Here is a 17,853-nt window from a genome sequence, read left to right as displayed (position 1 = left end):
GAGAAGCCAGAAGGTTGAGGTGAAGTAGCCAGCGATATTCCAAATTTTGTTATGCAAAAAAACTCGGTCATTGTTTCTTTGTTTTCTCAAATTGTAACCATGTTTTATGTGATCAGTACATCATTGGTCATGTTTTGTATAGAGATCTTAAGCATTGTTTACATTTAATGAAATAAAGACTTCGACATACGACGACATTTTTGAAATCTCTACTAATCGACACCCTCTAATTCAATATAAACAGTTTACTTTTAGCATGTACTTAGTTAACTGCAGTAATTAATAGAAATATTACTGGATTGTCGAATACGGTGAGTTTCTCACTTCACCCCAAGCAACCTTTCTCCGGAGAAAGTCACGCTCACTTCTCTATACCGCAACTAGAATGCAATAAACTCTTTTCCCATGCGTATTAATTCGGCAATATTTGCATTACAATTAAGTTAATTGGCAATTGACTGAGCACAATCTTCATGAGATGGCAGAAGCTGGCCGAGGTAGATACATAGAGACGGGGGTGGATTGAACTAACTAGATTAAAGATAACTTTAATATGGGATGGATGGTAACACTGTATGGTAATACTTGCAGAGAGCATCAAGAAAGGAAAAGAAACCGTTTGTTTCATCCATTCACCAAATACTTTACAGCAGCAAAGCAATGTAATGCAAAAGCCTGTTTCTCAATCCAAAGGATGGTTCATATCCACCAAGTTTCACCCCAGAATAAACAGGGAGACAAAACCCATCGCATGAAAGTCAAAAAGTTTCATAAACATTCAAGATAAGTTTCTGCGAATATTATTTTAACGGTATATTTGATTTTAACTAGTCCACATAAGTAGATAGCTCGTTGAAGTCTGCTTTCACCACCTGCTTTCTCCACGTACCAACTCATTTTAGGGCCAAATAAACACTCAAACTGAATCCGTTTCTTGATTCTTGAAAAAGTGGAGATTGAGGTAGGATAATTTTGAAAAATATTTAAAAAATGGGTGGTCTATGCACGTCCCTTGGCCTGAAGGGCCAATTTGTGAGACACCCTTCCGCTAAATCTTCTCTGACTCACTCAACCAAAATTCTTTCCCAATAATAATATTCTCATTCTCACCCTGCACTGAAGTGAACTGCTCACCATAATGAACCATGATTCACTACGTTACAAATACAATACAAACTACTAAATAAAACCATATACCCAACATAACATCCATCCACCAACCACTTTGCTGCAAACTATTATTTTAATTATGGATGGATTTGTAACCAACTCAAGTTAAGTGCGACTTGTGCTGTTGTGTGGTATTGCAGTCAGCAGTAGTGTTAACGACTTTGCATCTAAATAAATAAATAACGGAGACAATTTTAACAAATATTAATAGGATCAGAAAGGGGTAATTTTTACGGTAACATTCAAAATTTCAAAAGCCTCGGATAATTCGCTGATTAAAAATATTAAACCCGTCAAAAATCTATAAACCCGCCAGCGTGCATTAGGTCTTATTTATTTTAAATTGGTAAGTTTAGTTTGTATTTGCTTACACGCTGAATGACGAATATGACGATTATCAAAGTAAAAAGTGCGACATATGTAAATGTGCTAAATATTTATGAAGGGGCGAAATTGTGTGTCGCAACATTGTTTAAATAGTTGGAGCATTAGAAAATGTATGGTATTATAGTGGAATAATATTTCGTCGAAAGGTTGCATTATGAGTGAGAGTGTTGAAATCCTGGAGAAAGTGAAGGGAGAGAGAATTTATTTATTTTCGACGTGGAAGTAGCTCATATTCCGGTCACATTTTAGTGAGATTTTAATGAGATCCGGAATTACTCACCACCATCCTAAATAATATTTAGTGGATATGTATGACCAACGACATTCCTTAGTAATCTCTACTTTTTGGCATTGAGAAAATGTGTTGTACTAATGTCAAGATGTATAAAGAGGGTACATATATATGTACATATCACACAAGCTTTTATTTCTGCTGAGTGCTGACCATTATTATAAAATACGAAAAGTTTGGATTAACAGACATGTCTAAATCATACGTACTGATAATAGTGATGATACCTCACTTTCAGTAATGTGACAAAACCAAAATGCGATCCTAGGAAATAAATTGTCACTATTATTTAGCGAATGCGTTTTGTACTGTAACTTTGTTCAGTGTTAGTGATGCATTTACGTCACGTTATTGTAATACAAATCACATTTATCACTCACAGGGTATTTGATATGTTAAATACACAACGATTGGTCCACAAAACCAAACATAGATACCATATTTATTATATCAGCACGTTGTTGTCGTTAATTATTGATGAGATAGTGAGCTACTGCTGAGTCATAAATCGACGTACCAAGTTGCAGAAAGAAATATACCCTTTCCGATTAAATATAATAAATAAATTGTACGAATTTCAGATATTTCTCCTATTTTTCGCGTGTTGCCATCATCATCATCGTCGTCGTTGCTTGTGCTCATTTTATCATGGCGGAGCAGTAATAGTCAACATAACAGTGATCTTGACTCGATTCCAAAATTGGACAACGCAACTCTGCAATAATGAGCTAAAAGATCTGCAACTTGGCAAAAAGAAGCGTGGGAAGAAAGCAGAGATAGAGAAGAACTAAAAAAATCAGTGTACGATCATATATATATATCTGTGTACATTGTACATATGTGATGTAATTTTACAAGAAAGGGTGCACTGTTTCTTTATATTTTAATCCCACTCGTCATGACATTTGACTTTTAATTTACGTGAAAAAGTGCAACACACATTTATTGTGACATTTGTGGCTACTCTAAATCAATTGACGTGACGTCGTCCAGTACAAATATTGAGTCGATACATTCGACCTTTATATGTTAATGGATAGGTGATTGAGTCATTCAAACCATTTTGCAAGTTCAATATTTACGAGGAAAAGGAAAGTGTAAAGTAATATTAAATCAGACCATTATGATGATTTTGCCAGTGCATATGGATATCGTCAAGTATTCCAAATACTCTTGATTCATTGCACGGATGGAGGAGTCCTTGGTTTTCACCCAAATTTTGGACATTTGAATAATAATAACACAACAACGGGCGGATGTCAAATTAAACACCCTGGTGTAAACCTGTGGGGTTGATTTTGTCCCACATCGTTTTTGCATTTAGTTTCTCTGATTGTGTGATGTGTACGTGCAAAGGACATTTTGGAGCTAATCATAGTTCACGCCACCATATGCAAATATATTAATTTTGTTGACAACTGCTCCCCTGTGTATGGACAAGTTGGATTGAATTTCATGTGGATGTGTGGCTTGTTACGAGAGACTCTCTGCTAAAAAATGAGTTGGGGAACAGAACTCTGGGTAAGTGATCATTGTACAATTTAATAACAATTTAGCAACTTTGATCGCATTAATTCCAGACAGCAGTACAAAATCTTTTGTCTCCACTAATCTCATAAGGGTTTAACCACAACAGTGATTTTAAATTAATTCATACACCCTGCTGCTCTAGAAATCTTACATTTTGCATGAAATAAGCAGCAAAATTAAAGATTTGTGGCTAAATGGGTTTGTTCTGGTTCTTCCAAGCCAATTGAACAATGCAACGCAGAAATCTTTGCGTATTTTGTAACATTAATTTGTATTCAAGGCACAAGGTTGGTTGGTTGGTTGGTTCAAGCTGTTAATCCCAATTTTCCGATGCATCTCGATTCGCCTCAATTAACACATTGGTATATGTATACGCGAAACCCCATGCATCGTCATTTTAATTTACAAAGTTTGCTCAAGTATGTACAGTAAAATTAAAACTTGTAATTTTGTTATCAGAGTGGATATAATTCAGAGTTGTTGTTTAATGAACCAATTTAATTTCCACCCCAATCGACAATCTAGACGAGGGACAACAATCTGGTTACTACAATGTAGTAGCAAATCCAGTTTTACCTAAATGTCAATCAGTGTCATTACAGTCACGAAATAACGTACGCACAAAATTCCAAAACCTCATTCAAATAAGTGTGTAAAAACTCGTACATCTTAAATTATTCTATATACGAAGAATAATAATGGCGGATGGTTTGCAAAAATTAGGAAACCCATTGATTTGTACTTTCAACAATACGGCAGAGTCTGATTGAGGGAAAGTTCTAGGGATCATGAATCGCAGGGTTCGTGAATAAAAATTGCATTTAAAATGTGATGATAAGAGTGCACACCACTGTGCACGTATATATTAAAGAGGAAACACTTCTAAATAACACTACGCACATACATATGCATGGCGACTAGACGAATGAAGATAAGGAAACAAAAGCATTGTTTTAATACTTGCTTGTTGGGTTTAGTTTTGCTACTTTATTAAAAGGAAAGAGTTCACACGCAAGAGTATTTAGCAGTGCTGTTGTTTATGCAAATTAATCCTGTGTAATCTTCTAACTCTTACTTCACTTCCTACTTGTTACTATGTAGCTGTTGTTACTACAAGTATGCGACATATGTATGCATGTATGTGTCGGGTATTTGATGTGGTTAATCTGTATTACTGTGTATGTAACACAGGCGGCTAATTAATTAATTGAGTGACATCCAACCACTGTTACTTGACAGTAAAAATCATTCCAATCTTTTGATTTCCTTTAAAATATCGAAAATGTGTGACGTTATGCGAGTGATGCCTTAACAAAAAAAGTGACTCCCGTCTCGGGGATTGGGAACAGTTTCAACATTTGGTTTGAAACTGTCTTGGGGTGGCGACCCTATTATAAAATCGTCATTGTTTACAATTTACAATTCAATGCGATTGTTTACCAATGGAAGAAGTTTTCTATAGAAGAGGTTAATGATTCCCTCCTTCTGGCAAATTAACGCAATGGCGTTGGTAATAATATGCAACAGTGATGATATTATGTGACTAGTTGACAGGTTGACATTAATCGTGTTTCGAACTTCAAGATTAGACTTGTTTTTTTAGTCTCAGCAGTCTCATCCAAGGATAATACTATCATGAGAGATTTCTTTCAACTTTTTAAGGTATCCATTAACAAATCAATTGCGGCCAGTCAGTACCAATTATCTGATTTCTCTCTCTGCAAAATACGCACATCTTTGCAGTGCTAATCATTTGCTGTTAATGTTTGTAGTATTTCGCATCTTTTGATGATATTTGTATTACTAATTAGCACATAATAATTAAAGATCCACAACACAATATAGTATGGAGCTGTAAACTTGTATTATTCAAGTTGTATACATATCATTGGCCGAGTGCATTTTGAAATTATGCACTTTTCATATAATCGCAGGTTTTGAACAATAGTTTTTTCGCATGTGTAATTATTAATAAAATAATGCTACCGCTATGAATTGCTGTTCGTGGTCTTATAATTTGTTTTATTTTTCAACAGGATCAATACGACAATGTGTCCCAACACACACAAAAGGGGTTGGATTTCTTGGAACGATATGGCCATTTTCTACGTGATAGGGCCAATATTGAAGTAGAGTATGCCGGAAAGTTGAGGTATTATTTTATAAATTACAAATTTGCATTGTAAAATAAATATAAAATTTCCTTGAAAAAACTTTTCATCAGATCAGTTTTATTATGAGAATAAGCTGTTCAATAATATTTGTTAGATTATACGCGAAGCTATTGCTTTGCCGGATATGTTAAACCGCATTACATTTAGTAGGAATGCGTGTTGGATAATAAACTTGGCAGTTTAAAATAGATAATTATAATGCGTTGGAGAAATGCTTTAATACAATGATTAAACATGCATTAAGTCTCTTCTGACATGTACTTTTTTGTTCATAAATCCGGTTCCTTTATGTACACAACTGCTCATTCATAAATGCTAATTTGACTTTAGCAGAACGAATTTGAAGCTGACATTTAAATGATAATTTTTTTTAAACAGGAAACTCGTCAAAACTTATCTCCCCAAGAAGAAGGAAGAGGAAGATTTACAGTAAGTGATGTCTGCTGCTGTTTTTTCCTTTCTCATAAAGTCCGACAATTTCAACCCCCAAAAATAGAAATGCATCCACGATTATGGTCGGGTCCAACCCAACCTCCTACCTCTTCCTAGCAATCTTGGGACTGCGTAACTCAGCAAAAGGAAAATTATATATACTTTTAATATATTTAACACAACAAACTAAAATCATTTTAAACATTGCTTATGTCTTTAAGAGTGTAAATGCACGTGTAGTTTGCTTTAAGGATTCAAGGATTTTATTTCTGTATTTAGTAGATTGCTCTTCAAGTAAATGGATGGTTTGGTGCCATACTATTTAGTATGGATGTATCTTTTTTCCTTTTAATTGACAAAAATATGAATACCAAAGCCGATCTCTTTTTGTTACGCCAAAAGGGTTTAGACGATGTATGATTTATGAAGTAACATAATTTATGTGAAATCGTAAACAGAAAAAAATTCTGACTAGATATTAAGCCCGAGTCCGAGTCAGAGTATTCTTTTAAATTTTGTCAGATACATACGAATCCGACTACGTTCCCTAATTGTGGTTCCAAATTCAACGACTAGGGTTACTACAGTTAGTTTCCACACACTTTACTGACGGACATACCGGTTACATAAACCCTGGTTCGGGCTAACAAGTGGCATACTGCATACAGTTACTAATGGGCTCTAATTCATACTAATCTGACAATTTTCACATCAACCAACGGTTTTCATTGATTTTATTACAAAAGCATTTCAATGAAACGAAGGACAAAAAGCGACACGTCCTAATCATAGATAGTGCATTATTATAGTGCATTTTTAATAATAATCGTTGTCGATCCGGATAAATACATGGTGCATCATATACGTTGAGTATGACCAGACAATATGTATGGATAAATATAATATGCAAATAAATCTTCAAGTTTATATTTAAATTTATTTCCTTTTTGATTATTGTAAGTATGCAACTTAATCTATAATGCAATTATTACTGATTGACAGGTTTTCGTGCATGTCCAGTTTTCGAGATATGCTGAATGAAATCAATGACTTAGCTGGACAGGTACGTACCGTAGGTTAATAGCAACTTAAAGAAACTAGTTGAATTCTGTTGTACATACTGTTAGAATGATGTAATGTAATTGGGTAGGTTTCAGGAAATGAGTTAGGTATATTAACATGTGTATATAATTCCCACTACAGCATGAAATAATTTCTGAAAATCTAAATCAAATCTGCACCCGAGACGTCCAAACCCGAGCCAAGGAGTTGAAGGAGGAGAAGAAAAGGAACTTGGTTGAAGGGGTTCGCCATCAAAACCATTTACAAACTCAACTTGCAAATCTTGATCGTGCCAAAAAAAATTATGAGAAAGCCTTCCGTGCATCGGAAACAGCGCTTGAAACATTTCAAAGAGCAGATGCAGACCTGAATCTTTCTCGAGCAGAGGTAAGGTTTTAAATAAAAAATTAATATTTAAATAAAAAAATAACTCTAAGCACAAATCTTTTAATCAAATAAAAATCAATATTTTAGGTAGAAAAGACGAGACTTCAGTCTTTGTATAAATCGCAGCAATGTGAAGACACAAAAAAGGAATATGCCAACCAGGTTAGGAGACTCGAAATAGCAGAAAACCTGCCAGCTTTTATACAAAATTGAATTATATGTCAATTGAATGTTATGAATAATTATTAATCGTGCTATATTTATTTTTCAGTTGGATAAAGCAAATGAAATGCAAAACAGGTTAGCCAAACCCGGGTTTTCTGTTATTAATAATGTGATACATATTGGTTTAATAATTGTGGTGTGAACAGCTTCTACCGAGTTTTGATGCCTTCCGTTTTCCAAGGACTGCAAGACGTAGATCAGAGAAGAGTAAAGTGCATGAAATTAAATATGAAACAAACAACAGAAATGGAATGTCGAGTCTGTAAGTTAAAAATCTAAACAATAATAATACCGACTAACAAACATGTACATACACTCGTGCATAAATTATTTAAATATTTGCATGAGAAAATGTGAGAAATTAATTACTAATTAATACATTTGTTTAATAACAGATCCCATCATCAATAAATGTTTCGATGGAATATTGAAATCTGCAGATGCAATAGATGACGAAACTGTTAGTTGCCAATAATTTAATTAAACCTATTGGGCATAGTGATGCATATTATATTTGAGTGATTCTAATGGAGAAAATTGTTTCAGGATTCCAACCTTGTAATTGAAAGGTGAGCAAAAATATTCCGATTTGTATTTACAAAATATTGAATGTCCCAAGTGTCGTGTTCCGTTCAACGACCATAACTCCAGGTTTCGCCATTTGAAGAAAAGAGATGCGTAACTAACAGTTTTTAATTAATATTTCTCGGTTTTGTAAGGTTCAAGTCGGGTTTCCAGCCACCTGAAGATATACCTTTTGGTAAGTATTGATGTATTTATGCATACGTAGCGTATGGCGTATGTGTTTAAGTGAGACAAATATGTACATCTCACTGACTTTACATAGAATTTAAACGACTAAATGCGATAGATTACTCAATGTACAATGTCTCTTTCATTCTATGTTCATTTCACCCTGGAACCACAATTTAATCTAAATCTAACTAAGAAGAAGATCTAAGGTATGTTGAAATTCAATAGGAATTTAATTTGGTTTCTTATCTCCTGGCTTGAACCATACTTTGGTTTGTTAGTGCTATAAAAAATGGTGAAGCTCCACCCATCCAGCCAAATGGATATGGCAATTCCTTAAAACCAGAAAGTCAATCACTAACGTATAAAGGCACAATGTCTGCTGGAAAGTCTAAGAAAAGAACAGGAATTTTTGGCATTTTTGGAAACACCAAGGTATGCGTCTAAATTTTTTGCGTCCCTAAAACTGGCTCGATTATAATAAGACTGGTTATCTTTATAGCCCGGAAATAACACGGACGGTCGGGATGACTATAGCGAATTACCTCCAAACCAAAGAAGGAAAAAATTGCAACAAAAAATTGATGAATTTTCTGCTAAAATTCAACAAGAGACTGCTGCGAGGTAAGCATTAGTGTACATCTCGTATTTAGACAATCTATGAATATGTCAATCTTACTTTTTATTCTATTATGCAAATTATAGGGATGGCTTAGTAAAAATGCAGTCCGTCTATCAATCAAATCCGTAAGTATTTCTAATTCGCCAATTCAACCTTGGGCTTCTACGCGTTTTCTGTACTTCCTCCTGTCTTTCAAATGTCACCTCAGTTGTCAGTAGTAAAAATAAATATATGTAGCTGTACGGCATTAAGATTACACATTATTACACAAATTAAAAAAACTCAAACTGACTCGTTTTGTATGTAGTATGTAGTTACACATATAATATGATATACTCAATTCAGGGATTTTTGATATTCTAGCAATTTAGGTGATCCCAGTGCGATAGAGGGACAACTTCGGGAAAGCGTGCAAAGGTAAAATTACACCGAAACTTTACTCACTGCTTGTTTAATCACAATTAATTTAATTTGAATTTGTTACTTTCAGGTTGCAAAAACTGCAACAAGAGATGCACAAATATCAATCGTACCTAAATGAAATGGACATGCCACAAAATGGGGGCTATGGTTCCTCAAATGGATCCAGAACTTCACAGAATAGAAGCAGTGGTTCAGACGAATCTTTAAGTAGAAGTGCGTCTGACCTGAGGTAAGTCTTGGGTTGCAGTGTTCCCCACTATTGCATTCTGTATTATTATTACATTTGTGAATATTATCCAACTCCCTCGTTGCCAAAACTGTTTTGACTGTTTTGACTCAACTGTTTTGACTGTTCTTTTTTCACAAGCCAAAACAATCATCACCACAATAAACCATCTGCACCTGGAACGCCTTTGCCTTCTTCTCATGGGTCAGTCAGTCAATTTTGCACATTATTTTGTTTCTCTGAAATGCATTCCTTTGGATTCAATGTTTCTAAACCTTGCAGTTCTTCAAATAGTCCGGAATCTGGGATTAGCACATCACACACTAGTTTACCAGACTCGGATTTTGAACAGAATGATACAGAAAATGGAGAATATGATGATCCACTTCCTGTTTTAGGAACTTGCGAAGCATTGTATAGCTTCGAAGGTAAAAGTAGGTTTGAATAGCTTTTATTTTTATTTTGTATTACTTACATATATTGAGTTTTCATTAACGAGGTGTAATTTCTTTGAACATATAGCATCTTCAGAAGGGAGCATTCCCATGTACTTGGGGGTAAGTGAACCAACATAAAATCAAGTACTCTCCGAGTAGCTTTTTGATGTCAAGTCTCATGGTATTTATATTATCTGAATTTTTGCAGGAACAATTGTATGTAGTAGAGCTAGATCAAGGGGATGGCTGGACAAGAGTTCGGCGTCAAAATTCTTTAGAAGAAGGCTTTGTTCCTACGTCGTATGTGAGGATAACGTTATATTCAAATTGCTGATCTGGTCATCACTGTATTCCAAATTATTTATTAGCATTGCACACACAATTTGCTTAACCGTATTTTATTATGGAATGAGACTTTCTTGAGCATGTCTGTTTTATTATACGTAGTGGTATCATTTGTCTTTGTCTGTTATAAAGAAGCTCACGGATACTTTCGTCTTGGCTTTTGCTCAAAGATGCCTTAGGAAAAATCTTAAGTATATTTTAAGTACCTGTTTGTATACCGTGGTAGCATAATTAAATTAACCGGGGGACATTGAAGAGAGCATTTCATTACGTTCATACATGCTGGATTTGGTTGTGACGCTACACTTGACTGAGAAATTCTGATAAGCAGAAGTCTTATTTCACTTTACAAATTGCTAAAAAAATCAGACGAAAATGAGCAACTGAACTGAGCTATAATAAGTAATCTTTTGTTACTTACTATCACATAAAAATGATTGTATACTGCTGAATTGAACTATAAACGCTATCGTCGCTTGCAAATGTAATAATTAATTTACGTTACACATAAAGATCGTTCCTCAATCTTTTTTTAACTATTACGGACTGATCACGAATATCTCCGTGTTTTGTTTTTATTACATTTCTGACCGTACTATTTTACAACATTACTCAAATTCTCCTCTGAATTAAATTAAGGATGTAAATGTATGTATGCATAAAGGTTCGTTGCAACTTGATGCGAATGTGCTACAAAGATGTAACTAAAGTCCAGCAGACTGTTTCGGATAATTTCAATTATTATTTTAAAACTTCTTTCGCTCTCAAATTAGTGTTCATTTACTTTTTAACATAAACTTGCATCCAGTCCGACTTGTATCGTATAATTCAATAATATTAACAATAATATAATTATTTAAGAATATGTCGAATCGAACCAGCTCAGTGAGTAAAAATATGGTTACTTGAACTAGCTGCATTAAAAATATAGGTAAATATGTAGACATACATAGCTTTTATTGGAAGTATCATGTATAGTATAGCGAGAACACTAGAATATTAAGATATTATGTACTAATTGTAATACAGAGACAGGCCATGCTGATCCTACCGACGTGTATTTTCGTGATCATTTTTGATAAATGTGTGAAGTTGTTCACTCTAATTTGATGTGCAAACCTAAATAAATACTTTGAGTAAAATAGATTAATCGAATGACATGCCGCCCGCCTATGGTACGTATTTCCTGTATTTTGCTAAATGAATGAATGATCAACGCAACGAAATTGTATGTTTTCTTAAATGTCATAAATTTTATATTTTGACCTTCTCATGTCAAATACACAGTTTAATAAGAATCCTCGAATGAAAATCTGTGTTTTGAGATGTATATCCAGTAATATGTATTTAATAAGTATATTATACTTGCTTTGTCAAGAATAATTAATATACTTGAAATTCCACGAGAAAAGTATATGCCATGAAAAAGATCCTAATCAGTCAGTCAGTTGTTCAAAATTGGAGAAACTTGTTCGTTGTATGGTTGTGCCAGTCTTTTTACTAATTAGTTGTCAACAAATACTCTTCTTGCAAAACAATAAATTATAAGCAAGTCCAGCTAACTTAAACTGTTTTCATTCTACATCATTGAGCTGAAATAAAGCCAGATGAGCGTACCTAAATATGATGAAAGTTGTTGTGTCCTCTTGAATCCCATTATCATCTTTTCTCGACATGATGAATATAATCCCAAGTTTATTAACACCCTGTCAATACTCCTTTCCAAAACATATTACGTTAAGCACAATGCGACCGTATCGTCAGCACCAGATGTGGACCGCATCTACAGATTCATGTTCATGGTGCAGCCAGCGTGCATCTAACCACAAAACAAAGTTGTATGTATTCATCATCATTATGAAGTACACAATATAGACATATAGTGACAAAACCAATTGCTCATTTTCACAAAGCACTGGAGGAGATAATAAAACAACTGAAGTGACGAATCCGTAATACAACGAATCAAACAGGCTAAATTAAATTGAAAACCATATGAATATGCACATGTGTAGCTCCAACTGTGGAATGTGGTGACAAGTAGTTTATGCATTAATCCGTATTTACGAATATTTAATTATTAATAATCTTGTTCTGTATGTTTGCAAAATGTCTCATTCATGCAAAATGTTTTTTTTTTTAAATAATTAGTACAAATGCAAAAACGATTATCCGAATTATCAGGAATATTTACTAATGGAATGAAAACTCCGCCATCATAATTCATCTACTCTACATACATAAACTCATATTCTGTTTTTAAAAAGTTTAATAAATAATATCTAAAAAGATGGATTCATAGGCTAGTAATGTACATGGATAAAAATAAGATGGACTACGCAAATCCGCATGCTGCCACAATGCACTACTCTTTCGTGGTATGAACAAGCAAGGAGTCGAGTATGTAATTATGCACTAAAAACTAAAAATCAGTGACCATAATAAAACCAGAGCTGGTCCTGCGAGTTTGAGAGAAAGTGTTGCTGCTGCTTACGACAGGAGGAGGTTGTGCAATTTTGTGGTGGCTGTTGGCTTGTTCTTTGGACGACAAAGACATCACGATATAAAGTTCATAACATGGGATGCACATCAGTTACCAACAAGAGCTTCTTTCGGCGTGTGCTTGGCTGGGCGAGCTGGTTGCGTATTTTGGTATTTGCTGACGTCAGTGGACGGATCGATCATCGCCACTGCTCCGACTCGACCGTGCTTGGTGTGCAGAAGACCTTTCGCTCTCTGCTGTCCATTGATTGGCGGAGGAGAAAGCCTGGCATGGGAAGCTTTCTTTCTCACCATACGCTCACTTCATTCATCCCACAGGGAGAAAGCTGGAATTTGAGCAAATCTGTACGTATGAAGGAGGAAAGTGTGATCTGTGTGGGAGGATGGACAACTTGCAGTAAAATAAAATAAAATATTATTGCATTCCGGACCTCTGCCTCTCGCGATTTTTACTGCGGTTGAGTCGGACTAATAAACATAGTTTCGTCGCCGTTATTTGTTCTCCTTATTCCGTTAACATTCCTCCGATATCGTCCCCCACCACCGCGACGCAGGATGTACTTGGTGTCATCCTTAACCTTTGGAATTCTTCTCTTGATCAGGGCATCACTCGCACAGTCCGCTCCCTACATTTATCAAGGTATGAATTTTCCCCAGCCCTCGATTAGCTTATCATGCGATGAAATTAAGTCATTTGTATTCAAGTCAGTCGCATAATAATGCCATCGTCCCGCAGCCAGTACTGCTTATAAATAAATACATTTTATGCATTCGTACGAACACCAAATTAATTTTTATTTTTTAATATCGCTTTTAATGGTTATTTTAAATAATTTATGTATTAATGGATCTCAAGGGTTTTTACTGCTTAACGGTTTCAGATTCAAACGAGGATGAAGAAGCGTTAATTGATCGACTGGCCTCTCTCGCAGCATCGACTGGATCACAGCAGTACTCAAAACATCAAATTTACCCAAATTATGACGCGTCACCACTGGGAGGATATGTTGGCGATTTTAATGATGACCTCGCACGGGAATATTTAGCAAAGCTTCCCCCGCAGTTTGGTTACAGACCGGATGATGTGCGGTATTATATGTAAGTCCATAATTATTACGGTGGTATTTATGTACTATTTAGGTACGACTAGGAAATAGGACTTGTATCTAGATGATGAAGTGCAAATTCTGCTTCATAGGTTTATGTAGTTGTGATCTTAAAATAGCTTAAATTGAATTAGCTAATTAATTTATGTACATCTAAAAGTGCATCATATAGTTTTATTAGTTTCAAATTTCCAAGTATGAGTTCAGAACATCAAATATGAACGTTAGGCTAAAAGTTCCCGACAGAATTTGGCTTAGCATGTATGCCACCCCTTCTAACATAGGTGTTCTTCGAGCCGGATTTGCGTCATTATTACGCAAACTACTATTTTAGTCTAGTTTTAAAAACAGGTACATATTTATATGTTTTAAAAGTTTAGAAAACAAGCATATCTAGATAAGAGTTCCTATCATTTTGTTGAACTTCAACCTGATGAAATATATCATCTGTCTATTTTCATATTTTTCACAAAGTTGTAGATTGATTTTACTGTAGTTTTATCAGTTGACACTTAATTTTGTGCACAAAAAAAGGACATACAGCATCAAAGAGAAAGCTTAGTGAAAGTGAGTGTTTCACATAAACTCCTATTTGAAACTCGAGTTTGTGTTGACCGAAGGAATGTAATAACATACGAGTACTATGTAAATAAATTTAAATAATATTTTTTGTCCTCACATGTCCCCGGAGCAATTCCCCCCAAACTTGTCCAAAGATGAGAGTTCCAAGGCTGATTCTGAAACTCCAAAGTACCGAGCACCAAAGCAAAATGTGGAACAAGGGCTTGAACGAAATAATCTCCAGCCACAAAGTAATCTTGGTATTGAGGTGGCACCAGCAACCCATACTGAATTGCACCATGATTTCGAACCAGTGAGCGACGCATCCTACAGCCACTTTATGAAGAAAAATGAAATGAAGAATACGGAACCGGCTCAACATGCCCAAAATATCATTGCAGGGCCGAGTCACATTATGTCTTCCGGCTTTCAGTCAGTTGAGAAGCCGTATAATAATTTGTACCCGGTGGAAAACGACTCATTTTCATACTCGGATATTTACTACATTGGTGAGTAATTAAAAGGACACCTATTCTTGACTGACTGACTATTCATTTTTTGAACTCCGCAGGACTTATTGCGGGATGTAGTGCGGCTATCGTGATCGGAATTGTCGCAGCAGGAATATTTTGGTACAGGTATTATCTGGTTTGTGCATGTGCAAGTGCATGCATGCCAAAGTATATAGTACTTATGGCGTATAATATATAGAAATTCAACGCTTGAGACAAAAGTATGTGCATTAATAATATGTACATTAATGCATCCGAGTTATCTTATTAATAATGCAGGATTCATCAGAGGGTGAAAGCAGCTGCAGAGGTGGACTACCCCGCCTATGGCGTAACGGGTCCCAGTAAAGATGTGAGTCCAAGTGGTGGAGATCGTAAATTAGCATCAGCACAAATGTACCATTATCAGCATCAAAAGGGGGTAACATATTTGTTAACGTTGTTATTTCTAATCAATTACTTGAGATATGCCACATGCATATAAATATTTAAAATAAGCTCCCTTGTTAATGATCTCACATCAGTAGTTGCTCTTTTACTCTCTGTAATTTCCACTCGCTGTCTCATCAATTTAATTTGTGTCTTTTTGTTTACAATTCCGGTCAAACAGCAAATGGCTGCTTTGCAGAAAGGAGCTTTGCAGGAGGACAGACCAGGATCGGCTGGGTCGGATGTGGAGTCAGAGGACGACAATGAGGACGACAACGACTACACGGTACAAGTCTACGAAATACAATTTAAATTAAGTAGATAATTCTCCTAATTGAATAACTTATTAGGTGTACGAATGTCCTGGACTTGCCCCTGTAAGTCAAGGGTGTACAGTATTATGAAATATAAATATGTGCCTCAGTAATTATTACCTAGAAAAATTATTCTATTTTTGTCACAGGCTGGTGAAATGGAGGTAAGTAGAAGAAGGAGCGGAGGCTCGTCACATTTTTCATAAAATCACAGACAATTCCCAACGATTTGTCGTTCAAGGAACAGCTTCTAACTTTGAACCTTTGAAATTCTCACTTAGCTTAAAACTTTTTATCTTCATTTCACTAGGTCAAAAATCCACTCTTCCAAGATGAAGCAACCCCTGCAACGCCCAGTCTCAATCAGTCTGAGGATGACAAGTAAATCCTTACGAAAATACGGGACATAAAATGCTATAATTTATTTTAATCTCGAGTTTATAATTCCAAATATTACGAAAGTCACCTATATTTTGTTAACATTTGATGTGCATTTCATCCCAACTTTTGGTCCAATGATTCAAAATTACATCTTTATTTATTCGAAATATTCCTGGATCGATATTGCATACATATTTTTTCTGATAACCTAATGTGTGATTTCCTATAAAAATGTGTGACTGAGAAGATATATTGGAAGAGTGATTGACAAAATGGGAAAATCAAAATTTAAAATTATTTTGAACGAAGAATTTGGTGAGCTAGTAAGTAGCACGACATGTGATAAATATACGAATGATCGAATGGTTGTAACTTTTGATGTGCACGATTTTGTCAAGTGTGAGAGTTATTTGTTTGAGAATGAATCTAGTCAAATTGGACAGTATTATTAATTTACGCATATATGTACATATTTATACCTATATTGGAAAGAAAGGGTAGCTCTAATCAAACATATATTCTTGAACTTCCGAAATTATTATTGGTGCTATCCATACGTATATCTATTTATTTTAAAAATACCCATTATTCTCTATTTTAAATTTATTTACCAGACAATCATACAGATATTTTACATCTGTATACCAGGCTTGAATGGGAGTGAATGAATTATGTATTACAAATGGCTCGGCAGGAATGACTATGTACTTATACAATACTCTTTGTAGCCCGAGTCAGGTCTTATGGAACCGGTATGTCTACGTGTATTCATGTGTTCGGGGGACGAACCCTGAACCAATTTTGACCAACTTGGTGTTAAAATTGTATCTCAACAGGGTCTTGGATTTCGTAGATAAGCACGACCAGTTCAGCGGTTAACCAGTGGAGGTCATTTGGGTGGTAAATAGCATCAAATTTAGAAATTGTCACAGGGGCGTAAAATTTGGTCCAAAAGTATCGTGGATTATAACGACAGAATAAGCAGGGAATTTCAATAATTTTTGCCAGAGTGAACAACACCCAACAAGGCACTGGTTTGTGAAATTTATCATAGAAGCCTAATATATAGGAATATTTGAGAAGTGAATCAAGATAACTATCAAATTATTGTTTCGAGAATATGTCTAAAGTCTTTCCATCCTGACTCGGGCTACAAAATACTTCTGTTATTTATTATTTTTTGGAAGATAATCGAACTATCATTAACATATTTGACCTTAAATCTAAATTATATATAAATATTCATAAACTACTATTTGGAAATTTGACCATACTTGTAATTTGATGAAATTGAGAAGTACCTGGAATTATGTAAGGCCAAGGCGTGCCAGAAAGAATGAATGGGGATTTTTTTGTCGTACGAATGATTCTCATTGTCAAACTAATAAATAACTAAAATTCTTAATTGATTTATTATTGGATTGGTCAAAAATAAAATACAAAAATAAAGAGTGGATGATTTTTAAATGCATTGAGTTTGCCCATCCTTTAATTTGCCATCCTACAAGTGCATAAATATCACTAATATCAGTAAACATTCTTCGCATTTTGAGTTCGAAGGTTTCATGCATGGGGCGAGTATC

General features: G+C 34.9%; 2 protein-coding genes across 8 annotated transcripts; both read left to right on the top strand.

The window, feature by feature from the left end:
* The first annotated feature begins 1,086 nt into the window (after positions 1 to 1,086).
* Positions 1,087 to 12,092, top strand: LOC110847808 (formin-binding protein 1-like). Of its 4 annotated transcripts, XM_035849637.1 has the most exons (23): positions 1,090 to 1,516; positions 2,431 to 2,889; positions 2,989 to 3,370; positions 5,416 to 5,531; positions 5,932 to 5,982; positions 6,988 to 7,048; positions 7,189 to 7,434; positions 7,522 to 7,596; positions 7,706 to 7,734; positions 7,806 to 7,921; positions 8,055 to 8,119; positions 8,206 to 8,228; positions 8,379 to 8,419; positions 8,609 to 8,621; positions 8,694 to 8,847; positions 8,915 to 9,036; positions 9,118 to 9,159; positions 9,398 to 9,451; positions 9,525 to 9,686; positions 9,825 to 9,887; positions 9,966 to 10,117; positions 10,206 to 10,240; positions 10,329 to 12,092. In XM_035849637.1, the coding sequence occupies exons 3-23, from the start codon at positions 3,347 to 3,349 to the stop codon at positions 10,452 to 10,454; spliced, it is 1,770 nt and encodes a 589-aa protein (XP_035705530.1). In that variant the 5' UTR covers positions 1,090 to 1,516; positions 2,431 to 2,889; positions 2,989 to 3,346; the 3' UTR covers positions 10,455 to 12,092. The 4 variants fall into 4 exon arrangements, with proteins under 4 accessions (XP_021950507.1, XP_021950506.1, XP_035705530.1 ...); XM_022094815.2 differs by having other exon boundaries at positions 1,087 to 1,516; positions 2,431 to 3,370; positions 9,978 to 10,117; XM_022094814.2 differs by having other exon boundaries at positions 1,088 to 1,516; positions 2,431 to 3,370; positions 9,966 to 10,111.
* Positions 12,093 to 12,972: 880 nt separating this feature from the next.
* LOC110847658 lies at positions 12,973 to 17,741 on the top strand. 4 transcript variants are annotated; one of them, XM_022094639.2, is made up of 9 exons: positions 12,973 to 13,607; positions 13,849 to 14,063; positions 14,753 to 15,143; positions 15,206 to 15,272; positions 15,426 to 15,498; positions 15,757 to 15,861; positions 15,926 to 15,952; positions 16,039 to 16,053; positions 16,200 to 17,741. In XM_022094639.2, exons 1-9 carry the CDS (start codon positions 13,523 to 13,525, stop codon positions 16,272 to 16,274), a joined length of 1,053 nt encoding a protein of 350 aa, XP_021950331.1. In that variant the 5' UTR covers positions 12,973 to 13,522; the 3' UTR covers positions 16,275 to 17,741. The 4 variants fall into 4 exon arrangements, with proteins under 4 accessions (XP_021950331.1, XP_035705531.1, XP_021950329.1 ...); XM_035849638.1 differs by having other exon boundaries at positions 13,044 to 13,607; positions 15,206 to 15,266; XM_022094637.2 differs by having other exon boundaries at positions 13,046 to 13,607; positions 15,426 to 15,567.
* Positions 17,742 to 17,853: the final 112 nt, after the last annotated feature.

This window comes from Folsomia candida, unplaced genomic scaffold (genome assembly GCF_002217175.1).
Source record: "Folsomia candida strain VU population unplaced genomic scaffold, ASM221717v1 Fcan01_Sc003, whole genome shotgun sequence".
NCBI classification, from domain to species: domain Eukaryota; kingdom Metazoa; phylum Arthropoda; class Collembola; order Entomobryomorpha; family Isotomidae; genus Folsomia; species Folsomia candida.
This window is presented reverse-complemented; position numbering and strand designations above follow the sequence as displayed.